Consider the following 15,818-nt stretch of genomic DNA (forward strand, 5'->3'; position numbering starts at 1 on the left):
TGTGCTGGTTTTGTGACTGGAGTGGGGAATCTCTGGTGTTGAGAGGGGATGGTGAAACCAGGGTAGCAAAAAGGAAAATGAGGGGACAGCAGCTCTTGTGCCAGGAGAGATCCTGGGAGAGATCCCACATTCCTGCATTTCAGGTGCTACAGCAGTGTCCCTAAAGCATCTGCTTCAAAGGTTTTCCCTCCATCCCAGGTATTTGAAGGTTGCTTTGCTTCATATTCCATTGACACCAGGAAGTTTTCCAAGGCAGTGTTTGGGCAGCTCTCACCAAACAAGTCTCAGGTGTCACTGCAGAGCTCTGTAAACAAAGGCAAGGCCTCATTTGGCACAGACCACAGGGGATGGCCAAGGTTGGAGAGGGGGAGTGGGCATGGAGGGGCCTGGTGTCCTGGGAAGGGAATGGAGCTGGGGAAGGAAGGGGCTGGAGCACCAGGAGCAGCTGAGGGAGCTGGGAAGGGGCTCAGCCTGGAGAAAAGGGGCTCAGGGGAGTCCTTGTGGCTCTGCACAGCTCCTGACAGGAGGGGACAGCCGGGGGAGTCAGGCTCTGCTCCCAGGGAACAGGGACAGGAGGAGAGGGAACGGCCTCAGGCTGGGCCAGGGGAGGCTCAGGGTTGGATATTGGGAACATTGTTCATGGAAAGGTGTTCAGGTGTTGGCACAGGCTGTGCAGGATGGTGGTGGAGTCCCCATCCCTGGAAGTGTTCAAAAACACCTGTGGGAGTGGCACCTGTAGGGCAAACATGGCACTGCTGGGGGAATGGTTGGACTCTGGTCTTGGAGGGCCTTTCCAGGCTCAGTGATTCTGTGATTCTCTGACAGCAGAAGGGCTGGCAGGGGTTGCCCCTGGAAGAGGAAGTTTCCTCTTGGCTGTGTGGCTTTAGAACTGGAATGTTCCTGGTTTTATCTGAACCTTCTTTGAACCGACCAAGGCTCAAGTTACCAATATCAAAGTGTGTGTTCCTCATTCCTGCAAGAAACTTAATAGCAGCTACTGTGTCCACTGTGTGTCTGCTCACAGGCAGAGACAAATAAAATTTGTCCTCTGTCCTCCAAATAAATTCACTGGGATCCTGGAAAGGACATCAGCACATGGGAATGCTGGAAATATTTCCTGAGGTGAGGCTGTGCTCTGGGTAAAACCATGGAGTGTTCAGGAGGCAGCAGTGATTTTGTAATAGCACCAGTGCTCTGAAAGTGAGAGGTGCTCAGGAAACAAGGAAAATTTAGCCAGAAGAGCAAGGAAAGAGCACGAGGATGGGATCAGTGGATGCCATCAGTGACTGGAGAAGTCCAGGTTGGTCAGGAGGGGAGAGATCCAGCTGGAAACTGAGTCAGGAAAAGGAAGGCACAACTTACCTGTGGCTCAGACTGATAAAGAAGGTGAATAAGCTCCAAGAATTGCCTGTCTTCGTCTCCCTGTAGGTAATTGGTGGGGATGTCGAGTCTGGGATTTCTGGTGTTGGTTTGGAGCCTCTGTGGAAAGCATGGATGGCCCAGCAGGGGTTGGAATGTAAAAACTTGTTCAAGTTGAAGCTGCCCTTGCTGTGCCCGCTGCCGGCCGCCAGGGAGCGCCACTGAGCGGGGAGGGGGCGTGATGTGGGCGTGGCCTCATATCACACGTGATGTAATGGAGGCGTGACCTCGCACGGCCCATTCAGGACAGTGCTGCTGGGGGCGTGGCCTGTTGCCATGGCGCCGCGGGCCCGTCCCGCCGCATGGACGCGGCCGCCGCGGCCCCGGTGGGTGTCCGGGAGCGGCCGGGGGGCGGCGGGGCCGGCTGCACCCCCGGGACCGCCCAGGGGGGCTCGGCGTGTTGGGTTTCGGGGGGTCGGGTCGGTGGTACCCTCAGGGTGGCCGCGGGGATCGGGGTACCCGCGGCCCCCCGTGTCTCACGGCTCCTCTGGCCGCCCCGCAGGCGGAGCCCCCGGTACCGGCGGACACCATCCGGCGCTGGCTGCGCGCCGAGGGCGCCGACCCCGCCGCCCCGGCCGAGGAGCAGCTGGATCTGGCCTGGAGGCTTCTGCGGCGAGCGGAGACCCGGCTGGGCGAGCTGGAGCGGCGGCGGGCCCAGGACATGAGAGACGTAAGGGCCGGAGAGCGGGCCCGGCTGCGGCCTGTGCAGGGGAGGCATCGGGCTGGAGCCCCAGGATGGGGTGAGGGAGCTGGGAAGGGGCTCAGCCTGGAGAAAAGGAGGCTCAGGGGGGCCTTGTGGCTTTGCACAATTCCTGACAGGAGGGGACAGCCAGGAGGGTCGGGCTGTGCTCCAGGGAACAGGGACAGGAGCAGAGGGAACAGCCTCAGGCTGTGCCCAGGGAGATTCAGGTTGGATGTGAGGAGAAATTTCTTCACTGAAAAAGTTGTCAGACATTGGTAGGGGCTGACTAGGGTGTCCCCATCCCTGGAGGTGTCCAAAGACCCACTGAATGTGGCACTCAGTTCTCTGGTCTGGTGACTAAGATAGAGTTTTGTCCCAGCTTGGACACTTGGGAGCCTTTTCCAACCTCAGTGGTTCTGGAGTACCCGCAGGTTAACCCACCCAGACCTGTATCCCCCGATCCCCCCTCTGTGCAGCAGCACATTCAGGTGTGTCATTATCACACTGCTGCCCTTAGGAACTCGGGGTTTCTATTCCCATTCCTCATCCTGGGCATCAAAAAGCACCTGGTGAGCCCAGCATCTCCCTCAGAGCTCCCCACATCCCAGCACCCCCACAGCTGCATGACCTCCTGAGCTCCCAGTCAAGGTTTTACCATTCCCAGGTGTTCCAAAGGCATTTTCAGGGCACATACTGTCCTGCAAATATTTGAGGTTATCTTGTAAACATGATGGCATTGGGTATTGTATTTGCAGGGACCCCCGTGGCAGGGAGGAATGATAAATCTGACTCCATGTTCTCGGAATGCTCATTTATTACTTTATGATACTATATTATATTAAAGAATACTAAACTAACTAACTAAAGGATACAGAAAGGATACTTACAGAAGGCTAAAAAGATAATAATGAAAACTTGTGACTCTTTTCAGAGTCCTAACAGAGCTTGGCACTGATTGGCCAGTGAGGAAAACAACTCCCAGCAGAATGCAATGGAACAATCACCTGTGGGTGAACAATCTCCAAACACATTCCACATGAGCACAGCACAGGAGAAGCAAATGAGATAAGAATTGTTTTCCTTTTCTCTGTGCCTTTTCAGCTTCTCAGTTGTGAAAATCCCCAGTCACTTGTTTTTAAAATTTTAAAAGTTTAATAGTAATGAAATTGTTATGAAAATAATAATATAATTAGAGTAATAATAATTTGGACAATTATTAAGATGGATAAGATGGGATTAAGATGATACGAGACAATAGAAGCAAAAATTTATGGACAATCCAGGTACCTCTTTCTGGGCAAAATAAGCCCAAAAAAGGCCCCACGTTAACAGAGGATTAACCCTTCAAAGCAACAGCCTGTTGCATATTCACACACCTCATCCATGGTGCATCAATTCCATTCACACACAGGATTCTGTCTGGGCAGTGCCAGCTTCTGCCTCTGAATCCTGACGGCGTCTCCAGGGCTGAGTGAGGCAGGAAGAAGTTCATTTCTTCTGAGAATGGGGCAATAAATTCTCTTTCTCTGAGATTTCAGTGTCCTGTGGCTGCTGTCTGGTGTGAGTCCTTTCTTTAAAAAGTATCCTACATAGCACAGTTTCTGTTTTAACATTATGTTATAACCTAAAACTATATTTAACACACTCCTTAAGAAAATTAACACAGCACAACTTTCTAACACAACACATATAATATTCATTTTAATATTTGTGGAAATCCAATAATTAAATACCCATTTTTCACACCAGGAGAAAAATCCTGGGCGAAGAGATTTTTCCAGAGGATGTGAATGCCACAGTGGAGAGCATTTTGTGCTGCTGGCTCACTGGGAGCACCAGCAGACATGGGAACAGCAGGGTTTTCTTTGTTCCAGGTGGAAAGCTACGTGGGCCACGTCCGTGCCCTGACAGAAGAGAGGGATGCCATTGCCTCTGAGTATGAGAAGGAGAACGAGCAGCTCAGGTTGGAGCTGGCCCAGCTACAGCTGCAGCAGGGTAATCCCTTCCCTGGGAATGCACTGGCAGGTGTTTGGCTCTGGAAAGCTTCTTGGAGAGCCCAGCAGCATTTTTTGGGGAGTTCTCAGGGAGGTCTCAGTGGTTGCTTGAGAAGTTTCCTAAAGTGTTAATGAGCTGTTCAGACAGATTGGTAATTAATTTAGAGCCTGCTTTTACTGCCTTTATTCAGGGAGTTTGGCAGGTTCTCCATGTAGCTCTCTTGTCCTGAGGCTGTTTGAAGACCAGAATTGATGCTGCTCTAAATTATCTGTTGCTCCCCTCAGGTCAGTGAATTTGCTCTTGGCTTTGGTTTACACAAACCCCACATTTTTTAAAACAATGGGGGGGACAGGAATTGTTTGTTCTGATGATTCAAAACTTGGGTGTTCATTGTCACAGAATTCCAGGATGGCTTTGGTTGGAAGAGACCTTGAAGCTCATCCAGTTTCACCCCCAGCCATGGGCAGGGAGACCTTTCATTAGACCAAGTTGCTCAGGGCCCCTCAGAGCTTCAGTTATTTTGTTTAAACAAATTATTTCACTTATTTAACTTCAAATAATTTATTTTCAAACTCTAGGGTCACTTCTGCTAGGTTTAATTCTTGATTTTCTTCAGTCTTCTGTTGCACTTTCAGTGGTGCTCATAGCCCATGGCACCATTAACTCTCTGTATTGTCCTGGTCCTAAGATAAAATTTGGGGTGATGGCACAACTTTAAGAGTTTCTTCATGATTCAGGCTTTGGAGCAGCAAATACAGGAGTTTGGGGGAAATTCTGAGCATCAGTTGGGTTTTCAGGGAGCACATCTGGTGTTGTGACTTTCCAAAGATGGATCTACCTAAAAATGTGATGTCTGTGGGCACTTGTGGTGAAAAGGCTGCTTACAAAGGCTGAAGTGGATAGCGAGCCCTTGGGAGCCTGGCTGTGGCAGAAAACTCTGTTCCTGGTTCTCCCTTTCCACGAGGTGTCAGGAGAGAGACAGAATGTCCCCAGAGCTGCACCTGGTCATTTCCTGCTGCTGGCTCTGCTCCTCTGGGCTTCCTCCCTTCCTCAGGAGCTCCTGAGGCTGTTGAGCAGTGAGTACCCCTGGGGTGGGGCTGAGATCCCTGTCCATGGCTCTGTCCTTGTCATGTGTCCAGGAGGGATTGCTGGTTGCTGTCCAGTGTGTGTGGCTTTGGTGCTGTAGAGTGTTTCTGGAGGGATTTTTTTGGGATGTCACTCAGATTTTGAGGTTCAGGACTTGCTGTTGACTCACTGCTGGCATTGGCTGCTATCCTGGGATGTGTGTGGATCATTTAAGAATCTGGAAGCCCTGCTCACTCTGGGCTGTCACCTGCAGGGAGATGTTTTGGGGTCCTTGTAGAGCACTTGGTTGAGTGACTGGTGCTTTTATCCAGGTTTGTTCAGCTGGAGCAGAGGAGGCTGAGGGCAGAGGGCAGAGCTCATCCCAGGCTGCAGCTCCTCTGGAGCAGGATTTTATTTCTGCTCTCTGGGACCCGGGAAAGGACATGAGGGAAGGGCTGGAGCTGGGCCAGGGGAGGGTTAGGTTGGGTGTCAGGAAAGGCTCTTCCCCAGAGGGTGCTGGGCACTGCCCAGCCTCCCCAGGGAATGGTCCTGGCCCTAGCACTGCCAGAGCTCCAGAGGGGTTTGGACAGGCTGGGATTGTTTTGTTGTCTGTGCAGGGCCAGGATTGGATTGGATGATCCTTGTGGGTCTCTTCCAGCTCTGGATATTCTGTGGTTCCATGGTTCTAGGTCAGCCTCTTCATAAACAAAATCCCCCTGGCCATCTCTAGTGTGGGGTGGCTGGATGTTCTTGTGCTGGAGATGCTGCACAATCCCAAAGGTCTCTGTTGGGCTGCTCCAGCTCTCTCATGTGTCCCTGCTGCAGAGTTCTGTGCTGCATCCCTGTGTCTGACCCCCAGGCCTCTGCTTTTCATCAGAGATCTTGGAACCATGGGGATGTTTAGGTTGGAAAAGCCCTTTAGGGTCATCAGCTCCAGCCATTCCCCAGCACTGTCAGGTCCAGCCCAAGTGCCACATCCACACCTGTAAGGGCTTCAATGAGAGATGTGGGATTCTAGGTGGTTTTTTCAAATGCAGTTTGTTTTATCTGAGATGTTACAGCAGCCCAGGGTGGTGGGTGACAGAGCTGTGCCTACAGCTCTCAGCTCCAGCTGCAGGCAGGCCTGGAGACTTTTTGGTTTTGGTTACAGTGCATTATATATATTTTTTTTGCTGAGCATCTTAATAGAGTAGAACTAATTTATACTTTAACTTTTATCTATAGCTTATCATAACATTATAATTATATATTCATGATACTATTTTCTAATCACTAAAAGTCAGTACATTACAGTTTAAGCTAGAAGATGTTTTTCAGTTCTCTTGCAGTAGAAAATTCTGAGTCTTTTTTTCTTTTTGCAACATTTGCTGACTTGTTTGCCTGTGCTATTTTTCTGCTTGGTAAAAACATCTTGTTTGAGGTAAGTTTATTTTTTGTTCTAAGTCATAAAAACTTCTTCTAATTAGCATGTCTTTTGCTTCCTTAGTTATCCAGTGAGACTGGCTCAGCAATTCTTTTCTTCTATCTCAAAACTTGCTTCCATCTCTATTCCTTTTTCCAATTCTACATTTAAAAATCTTTCTGCCAAGCACACATATCTATCTGTGAGACTTCCTTGTCAAACTTTCATCCTTCCCAACACACACATTTCTTGAACAATGCCAGGAATGGTAACTCTGCTGCTTCTCTGGGCAGCTGTGCCAGTGCCTGACCAGCCTTGCAGTGAGTGTCCAGCCTCAATTTCCCCTGGCCCAGCCTGAGGCCGTTCCCTCTGCTCCTGTCCCTGTTCCCTGGAGCACAGCCCAACCCCCGAGCTGTCCCCTCCTGTCAGGAGCTGTGCAGAGCCACAAGGTCCCCCTGATCCCCCTTTTCTCCAGGCTGAGCCCCTTCCCAGCTCCCTCAGCTGCTCCCCATGGGGTTTGTGCTCTAGGTCTTGCTGCCCCTGTTATTTTTGCAGGACACCCAAATGTCTCAGCAGGCACAGGGTGATCCAGTGGCTTGGGCTGGAGAAGGGGCTTGTGGACAGACAGACAGTCTGCAGGGATTGTTAAAAATGTGGGCAAGGCAAGAGGACAGGATGGTTTTTGGTAGCTTTGGGAAGCACTGAAAGGAGAATGGGAAGGGGCAGCTGGGGCCAGTGGCTGGTTCAGGCTGGTGATACAAAGGAGGAGCCTGAGCTGTGAGTGATGCAGGGGGAAGGACAGGATCTGTGCTGACACACCTGAGCTGAGAGCTGGGGAAGGGAGCCCAGGGCCCCTGAGTGGGCTCTCAGGTCTGAGCACACTCCCTCTTCCAAGAGCAGGCAAACAAATCAGGAACTCTGCATGGTCTGGGATCACTTAGAGCAACTTGATCTGCTAAAAGCTGTTTCATAAAATCATGGAATTATGGAATGGGTTGGGTTGGAAGGGATCTTTAGCTCATCTCATTCCACACCCTACCATGGGCAGGGACACCTCCCACTGTCCCAGGCTGCTCCAAGCCCCATCCAACCTGGCCTTGGGCACTGCCAGAGATCCAGGGGCAGCCCCAGCTGCTCTGGACACACTGTGCCAGGGCCTCACCACCCTCACAGCCAAAAAATTCTTCCCATATCCCATCTAACCCTACTCTATGTCATGGGAAGCCATTCCCCCTTTTCCTGGTGCTCCAGGCCATTGGCCAAAGTCTCTCTCCAGCCCTGCTTTAGCCCCTGAGGACAGCTGGTGCTGCTGACTGACACTGAGCAGTTTCTGAAGATAAAAAGGAAATATTCACTCCCACATTTGCCTCCTGCCCATCCCGGGCTCACAGGTTCCTACAGGGAGCAGCCAAGGCTGGTTGGTGCTGGGCCATCGAACTGAGCTGAGCTGAGCTGTCACCTCATCTGATACCTCTGCCCAGAGTGACATTTTTCCTTCCCTGCAGGCAGCTCCTGATCTGTTTCTGATGCTCTCGCTGAACGCGCCGGGTGTTGTTGGAGGGCAGGTCGATGGTGCTCCCAAAAGCCTTCCTGAAAAACAACTGCAGTGCACTGAAACACAGTGCTGGGGGAGCTGCCTGGGTGCATTTAAAAAGTGGAATAAAAAGAAGACACAGTCATGGTCTGAGCTTGTTTGTTGTAACAGCTGGGCTGGTTAAACACACCCAGCAGGGCTGGAGGATGTAGGGCTGTGTGGGGTGAGGTGGCTGCTGTTTCTCTGAGTATTCCTGGGGTAGGAAAATACAAATATTAATATAAAATTTGCTTCCAAAAAAGCGTGGACAGAGGTGGGAAATGCCAGGGGAGCTGTTGTGTGACAGTGCTGGGGCAGGGGTTGGCTTTTCCCAAACACTGGATGGGGGAGGGAAGGGGTTTGCAAGGATCAGTGGGGTTTACTCATATGTTACCTGTGCTGTGTGGGCAGACCCCCTCATCCTCACAAATCCTTTTTCCTTTCCAGCCTCTGGAATATGTCTGGGATCTAAAATGATGCTACTCCATCCGGCATTGCAGGCTGAGGACAAGGGGGGCACTTAGAGGAGTGTGTCTTGTTGACGGAGTGACAAAACTATTTTTTGTCTCCTTAAAAAGGAAAGAAGCTTAGAATTTTTTTTTTTTTCAATTAGGTGAAAAAAACTACTTCATAGGCTTAGGGGACTTCACTTTAAACTTAAGGATAGCTAATTGGACAGAAGTTAAAAAGTTTTGTTTAAGCAATTAACTAGAAAAAGGAATGAACAAAAAACCCAACTGCTTTTGTAAGGTGTTTTACTAGGAGCATGTCTGGCACTTAGCTCAGTTTTCTCTGTTTGTTATTTTGCTTTTCATTAAACCTTTTTGTTTCCAATACTGCAACAGAAGCCATCTTGTTAATTTTTATACCTCCAAAGGTAGCTGAGCTATCTTGGGTGTGTTAGAGGCCCCTGATTGCTCATTAGGCCTGGCTCAAAAGTTACTATAGCAGCCACTGGCAGGTGAAGGTGGTTCAGGGTACAGGGAGTCCCAATCTGGGCATAAACCAGAGCACTTTCTGTTCATTTTAGCTGGCATGTGGCAAAACCATGGGAGGAGGCTGCCAGGCAGCTTGGGGTTAGTTGGGGAAGATGAATCAGGAAAGCCTTATAAATATGATTGCCTGGCAAAAGATTTTGGGAATATGGGAACTATAAGTGATATTGAAATGAAAGCAGCTTTGAGATCCCTCAGTTACTGAACAACTGGAAAACAATGGCATGGCCAGCTGAAGGTAATCCCCTTTGGATGGAAAAACACCCTCTGCTTGCAGACAGCTCCAAGGGTCAGAGCAGACCCTGCTGGCTTGGCAGAAGGGCCCAAAGAGGAGTTTTTAGGGTTAAAAATGTAACACAGGGTGGTAATGTAATGATTCCTATAGGCTGTATGTAAATGCTGTAAGGTTTGTATCTTGTACTAGATTGGCTAGTGAGAATTAGACAGAAGAAGATTTATGGTATTGTAACGGGAACCTCACTCTCTTACCCTCTTGCTTTTATTCTTCTCTCTCTCACTCTCTCTCATCCTTTTTACCCGGCTCTTGCCTTCTCTCTCTTTCCCACTCTCCTTACCTCTCTCTCTCTTTTTGGGCCTGCTCTGAGCTGCAGCTGGCAGCTCCCAGCAGGGCTCTGCACCCAGGCCCTTTGTAATAAACTGCAGGTTCCAAGCCCTGGCTTGAGAGATCTCTGCTCTCCATCCATCCCCACCGTCCTGCCCCCACTGCTCCTACAGGGCTTCAGTTTAGTGTCATCCATGGGCTCTTCCCGAGGCACAGGGAGCAGTTCTGATCCTGCAAACTGCCTGGTTTGCTCTGCTGCAGCAGGAAGCTGCTGGGGAGCCCTGTTTGACCCTGCATTGAGCAGCCTGTGCTCTGTCTCCCTGGGGAAGAGCCTGGGGAACCTCAGGGTGTTTTCCATCCAGGGCTGGATGGAGCTGGCTGCAAGCACGGAGTGGAAACATGGGATCGATCGGAGCCTCGGGATGTGCTGGTGCTGGGCCTGTGCCAAATCACTGCCTGGTGTCACTGGGTGCTGAGAATGGCCAGGAAAAAGGCAGGAGGCAGGATTGTAGAAAGAGTAAAGAAGGTTTTATTCAAGAGAACCACACAGTTTTTATAATGACACAGGAACAGGTGAGAGACAGGATTGTAGAAAGAGCAAAGAAGGTTTTATTCAAGAGAACCACACAGTTTTTATAATGACACAGGAACAGGTGAGGGGCAGGACTGTAGGAAGAGCAAAGAAGGTTTTATTCAAGAGAACCACACAGTTTTTATAGTGACACAGGAACAGGTGAGAGGCAGGACTGTAGGAAGAGCAAAGAAGGTTTTATTCAAGAGAGCCACACAGTTTTTATAGAGTGATACCATACATTCTGTTTGATTGGCTCATTAACAAAAGCACTTTCCTCACACCCTGTTCTTGAGAAGAACAGAAAGATGAAGCAGGAAATCACCACCTGCAGATTGTTTATACTTAACAAGTTATCACATCCTTACAACTCCCTGAAAATTCTCACAAGCTGCTGTGAGAAACGTGGTCATTTCTCTCTCTCTGTCCCATGGCATCCACCCAGGAGAGTGAGGGACAGGCTTGGCCAAGGCTCTCCATGTCCTGTGTCTGAGGAATATTTGCTCTGCTGAACCTCTGCTCTCCAACTCTAGCTCCCTGAGCAGGGAAAGGGTGATTTGAAAGGATTTGAGAATGTTACTGTTTGTGTTAATTTCTGTTGGACGGCTCAGAAAACATTTTAACCTTGGACTTGATCTCAGAGGTCTTTTCCAACTTTAAAAATCCCTTCTAGGAGAACTTAACTGAATAGGATTTTTTTTTCTTGTAATTAATCTTGTAATTTTTCTGAGGGCTTACCTCTATGGCAGGGTTTTTTTTAAATTTTGGCTTGGTATTTTTCCCCACTATTTTCACTGTTCCAGCCTTCTCTTCAGCTTGGAAACCCTTGCTGTGGAACCCATCTCATAGAATGACAGCTATCAAAAATGTTATCTGTCTGAATATCCCTCCTACCTCTCTACAGCTCCCTGCACTTCCCATCTTACAGCACTTGGAAGCCTTTATAATCTGCTTTGGGCTAGAGGTTTGGTCTGTTGGTGTTGGTTTTAATATGAATTACACAGAGAGTGTTTGAAAAGCCCTCCCCCAGCTCCACAAGCTGCTGGATCCAATGCTGGAGTTGCTGCCCTCATCATGCCAGACACCAAAGGTTCCTCATTTTCTCCTGGCAGGTAAATCCCAACCACTCCAACCAGGGGGTCTTTTAAACAACTGCTGGTTGCACAAACACAACAGTGCCCAGCTATGAACTGACTCCTGCAAGTCTTGTTGACACCTTTCTGCCTTAGGGACTCTTGAGTCTGGAAGTTTTTCCCAGTACAAAGTCTTCCTGGCTATAATTTTTGGATAAACATTGAAGCACTGGCAGTTTAATTCTTAAAGGGGTTCAGATCTGCCTTCTTCCTAGACATTCATTGGGAAAATAGTGATGCTCTCTAGGAGTCATCTGGTATTTTGTGTGTCTCCTGCCAAAGAAAACATCTGTGACCCCATGTCCATCTGTTTGTTTCTCTCCAAGGTTGGACTTGATGATCTGAGGGTTGGAACAGATGATCTTGGAAGTCTTTTCAATCTTAATGATTCTCTGGTTCTCTCAGTATCTGTTTAATCTGGTGTTTGGTTTTACCAAGCTGTGTTTGGGGTTGAAGGGGCTGAGGATAAACCAGCCTGGGAGAGCTCTGCCTGGGGGGAGCAGGTCCTGTCACAGCCTTGGCAGGCAGGGAAGGGTAAGTGAAGAGAAACCTTGGAGAGAGGGAATAGGGCTGGGATAATGGGTAGCAGGGAATGGGAGGCAGTGAGGGAAGTGGGAAGCAGGAGAGACTTGAGGAGCTGTTGGGCTCCAGGAGAAATGGAGCTGTTGCAGTGAGAAATGTTTAGAGGGACTGGGACAGATCTCCAGGAAACCCTGCCCTTTGTTTCTCCTCTGCTGACACCAAGCTGTCACGAGCTGTCCTTAGGAATGGGTTTGTGATGGTTCTTGAATTGATCTCAGAGTGCAAAAACCAGCACAGCACAGGGGGTTGTGATAATCAAAACCAATGCACCTTTACTGAATGGCCACAGCAGAATGTGTTGGGGAGGAATTGGGGGAAAAGGGAAGAGTAGGGAAGAAGAGGGAGGAAGAGCAAGGAAGGGAAATAGCTACCAGACATGGAATGGCGAAGTCCTTCCGTGTCCAGCTGATGGAGTTCAGCAGGTCACGTCCAGGGAGATCTCAGGGATGCAGTTCATCTGAACTCTTATTAAACTCTTTTTTGATGGGGGAAGGGGTAAATCTTGGAACCGAATCAAAAGCAGTCTATTGTATTTTCTGGGGAAAATTGGTATTAGAAGAAGGGTGCACACAGTCCATGTTCTCAGCAGATAACATTGTCTTCTTGGTCCACTGCTTGCACCTGCAACATCCATCTTGCTTTGCCTGCCCCACACACCTCCCCTGGGTTGGGGGTTTCAGTCCCAGTCCTTGAGAGGAGGAGGGGGGGCCTTTTAAAAGGGGTTTCATGTCTCAGTCCTTGATGGAGAGGCTTCTTCCATCTCAGTCTGTCTGTCACAGTGGTTGTAAAACAGGTGAGGGGGTCTTCTGTGGGGACCACCAAAAACCTCAGGAGAAGTTCAGCCAAGCCAAGAGGTGGGGAAATTCCAGGGCTATTGTTGCAAAAAGGGCAGAGTGCCCCTCTTTTCCTTTCACTGGCCTCAGTGTAGCATACAGCAAACACACCTGAACAATAGCTTAGCAATGTGCTCAGGCCTCAGGGCCTTGGCAAGCAGCTGATTCCAACAAGACCAGAATTTCAGACAGGGTCCTTTTTCTCCAGTGGTCCCCAATCTCTGTCCTTTTCATGACAATCGTGAGGTGGATGAGGGAAACTTGGGACACAGCCTTACACAAGCCTTGTCTTGCCTTGCCTTGCAGAAAGCCAGCTGAAGGAGGTGGAGGAGATGCTGGAGCAGGAAGGGTTGTCCCAGATCTCCTGCAGTGCTGCCAGTGAACAGGTCGCGTATCTCCTGGTGGAGCGGGCGGCGCTGCTGGGAAGGCTGGAAGTGGCAGCCCAGCAGCTGGGATCCCACAGCAGGATTGATGGGCTCCAGGTACCTCCTACTCCCTGGCTCTGGCTGCCTGCCAGGTGTGGGAAAGGAATAGTTTTGGGATATTTCTGTAATGGAAATGGTTTCTCCTTTGGGGTCTTGGGTCTGAAATACTTGAAAGGATTACAAGAAAGATGGAGTGAGAGTATTTGTGAGAGTCTGGAATGCCAGGATGAGGGGGAATGGTTTCAAACTGGCAGAATATGTCTAGATGGGATATTGGGAAGGAATTCCTGGCTGTGAGGGTGGTGAGGCCCTGGCACAGGGTGCCCAGAGAAGCTGTGGCTGCCCCTTCTCAAGCCTGAGGCCAGGTTGGGCTTGGAGCAGCTTGGGATAGAGGAAGGTGTCCCTGCCCGTGGTAGGGTGTGGAATGGGATGAGCTTTAAGATCACTTCCAGCCCCAAACCAGTCTGGGATTCCAGGATTCTAAGTCAGTGCCTTCCTTAATTCTCACCCTTTGCACTTGATTTATTCCCACATCTGCACAGGGACAGTGAAATGGGTTATTTGTGATCCTGTGTGGAGGAGTTTGTGATGTGTTTGGTGTAAGGATCTTCACTGGGTAAGAATGCCTTTCTCTGGGTTCAGCTGGAGCAGGGGAGGCTGAGGGCAGATCTCACTGGGGATCTCTGCTCTTTGTGAGGATCTGAGGCAGCAGCTGGACCTGTGCCAGGGGGTTTAGGTTGGATATCAGGTTCTTCCCCCAGAGGGTGCTGGGCACTGCCCAGGCTCCCCAGGGAATGGTCCCAGCCCCGAGGCTGCCAGAGCTCCAGAGGGTTTGGACAGGCTGGGATTGTTGGGGTGGCTGTGCAGGGCCAGGGGTTGGACTGGATGATCCTTGTGGGTCCCTTCCAGCTCAGGATATTCTGACTCTATGGTTCCAAGGCCATCACTTTCCACCTACTCCTGACTTATGCCATGTCTCTGTGGATCTGGAGTCCAGGAATGCTCTGGGATTCCAGGAGCTGCTGTTTGTCCCTGAGGTCCCAAGCTGTAAGGAGGGAGCAAGACCTCAGATAGGGGTCAGGGCCCCTTCTCTTGTTCCTTTCTGTTTAATCAGGTGAAGGACACATTGGAGTTTTCCCGGAAAAGTGACAGTCTCCCTGACAGGGCTGATTTCTGTCCCCAGTGATGTCATTCCTGTCTGTGCCTCCGGAGCAGAAACTGTTGAATAAACAAACACTCCATTGTTCCCGGGAGCATCCCACTTGTTTTGCAGAACCATTAGTGTTACAGGTTAAGGTGTTAATTGCTCCTCTTGCTCTGTTTACTGGAATGTGTGGCCTTGCTTGTTCCCAGCTGGCCTGTTCCACTCTGGGAATCAAGGGCTGGACACGTTCCTGTCTGGTGCAGGGATGAATTCAGCTTTTAACCAGACTGCTCAAGCAGAATTGATTGTTTTATTGCATCCCCAGGAAAGCAGAAAGGCAGGACACAAACCTGCCTCTCTGTGTGGTCAGCTCTGAGAAATCCATATGGAAATGCCTTCTGAAATCCATATGGAAATGCCTTCTGAAATCCATATGGAAATGCCTTCTGAAATCCATATGGAAATGCCTTCTGAAATCCATATGGAAATGCCTTCTGAAATCCATATGGAAATGCCTTCTGAAATCCATATGGAAATACCTTCTGATACCTATATGGAAGTGCCTTCTGGGTTCATGGCATGTGCTGGCTCACCCACCCTCTGAAGTGCCAAATCTCAATGGCACCCAAGGTGCTGAGCCTTGGGACCCCCTCAGTGCAGATGCAGTGGAGCAGGGATGTGTAACTCCATAAAAAGAGGGACATGGAGCAGTGGTCCAGGGAAGCTCCTGGAGTTCAAGTCCCTGTGCCTGGCTTGGGGCAGTCTGGGAATGAGCACAGGCTGGGGGGGCATTCATGGAGAGCAGCCCTGCAGGATGGATTTGGGAGTTCTTGTGGATTGGAAGGTGGAGGCAGGCCAGGAGTGTGTGTTTGCACCCAGAAGGCCAAACAGCACCATGACTGCTCCTCTCTGGAAAGGCTCTCCCAGCACTGCTGCTCCAGCATCCCCAGCACAGGAAGGAGCTGTTGGAGCAAAGCCATGGAGATGCTCTGAGCCCCTTGGGAGCCAGGCTAGGAGAGCTGGAGGTGTCCACCTGGAGAAGGCTCTGGAGAGACCTTAAAGCCCCTTCCAGTGCTTGAAGGGGCTCCAGGAGAGCTGGAGAGGGACTTTGGACAAGGATATGGAGTGCCAGGACAAGGGGGCATGGGGGAGGAATTCTTGGCTGGAGGGTGGGCAGGCCCTGGCACAGGGTGCCCAGAGCAGCTGGGGCTGCCCCTGGATCCCTGGCAGTGCCCAAGGCCAGGTGGGACAGGGATTGGAGCACCCTGGGACAGGGGAGGTGTCCCTGCCCATGGTGGGACAGGATGGGATTTAAGGTCCCTTCCATTCCAAGCCTTTCTATAACCCCATGGTTGTGGTTTCCCAGTGTTACTCTGACAGAGTGAGCCAGTCCCACTCAGTGACAGCACTGGGGGCAAAACTGGGCCCTCCAGCTCT

At 50.3% G+C, this 15,818-nt stretch overlaps 1 protein-coding gene across 3 annotated transcripts in view; it reads left to right on the forward strand.

The window, feature by feature from the left end:
* The first annotated feature begins 83 nt into the window (after positions 1-83).
* Positions 84-15,818, forward strand: part of CCDC30 (coiled-coil domain containing 30) — a 45,650-nt gene continuing 29,915 nt past the window's right edge. Inside the window, exons 1-4 of one of the 3 annotated variants that reach the window (XM_050982576.1) lie at positions 84-1,428; positions 1,922-2,159; positions 3,976-4,096; positions 13,119-13,294. In XM_050982576.1, coding sequence (XP_050838533.1) covers positions 13,145-13,294 — 150 coding nt within the window. In that variant the 5' untranslated portion in view covers positions 84-1,428; positions 1,922-2,159; positions 3,976-4,096; positions 13,119-13,144. Of the gene's footprint in view, positions 1,429-1,921; positions 2,160-3,975; positions 4,097-13,118; positions 13,295-13,779; positions 13,854-15,818 lie in introns of those variants that run through there. The other 2 variants (XM_050982575.1, XM_050982577.1) reach the window with 2 other exon arrangements.

Source organism: Serinus canaria, chromosome 21, assembly GCF_022539315.1.
Source record: "Serinus canaria isolate serCan28SL12 chromosome 21, serCan2020, whole genome shotgun sequence".
NCBI classification, from domain to species: domain Eukaryota; kingdom Metazoa; phylum Chordata; class Aves; order Passeriformes; family Fringillidae; genus Serinus; species Serinus canaria.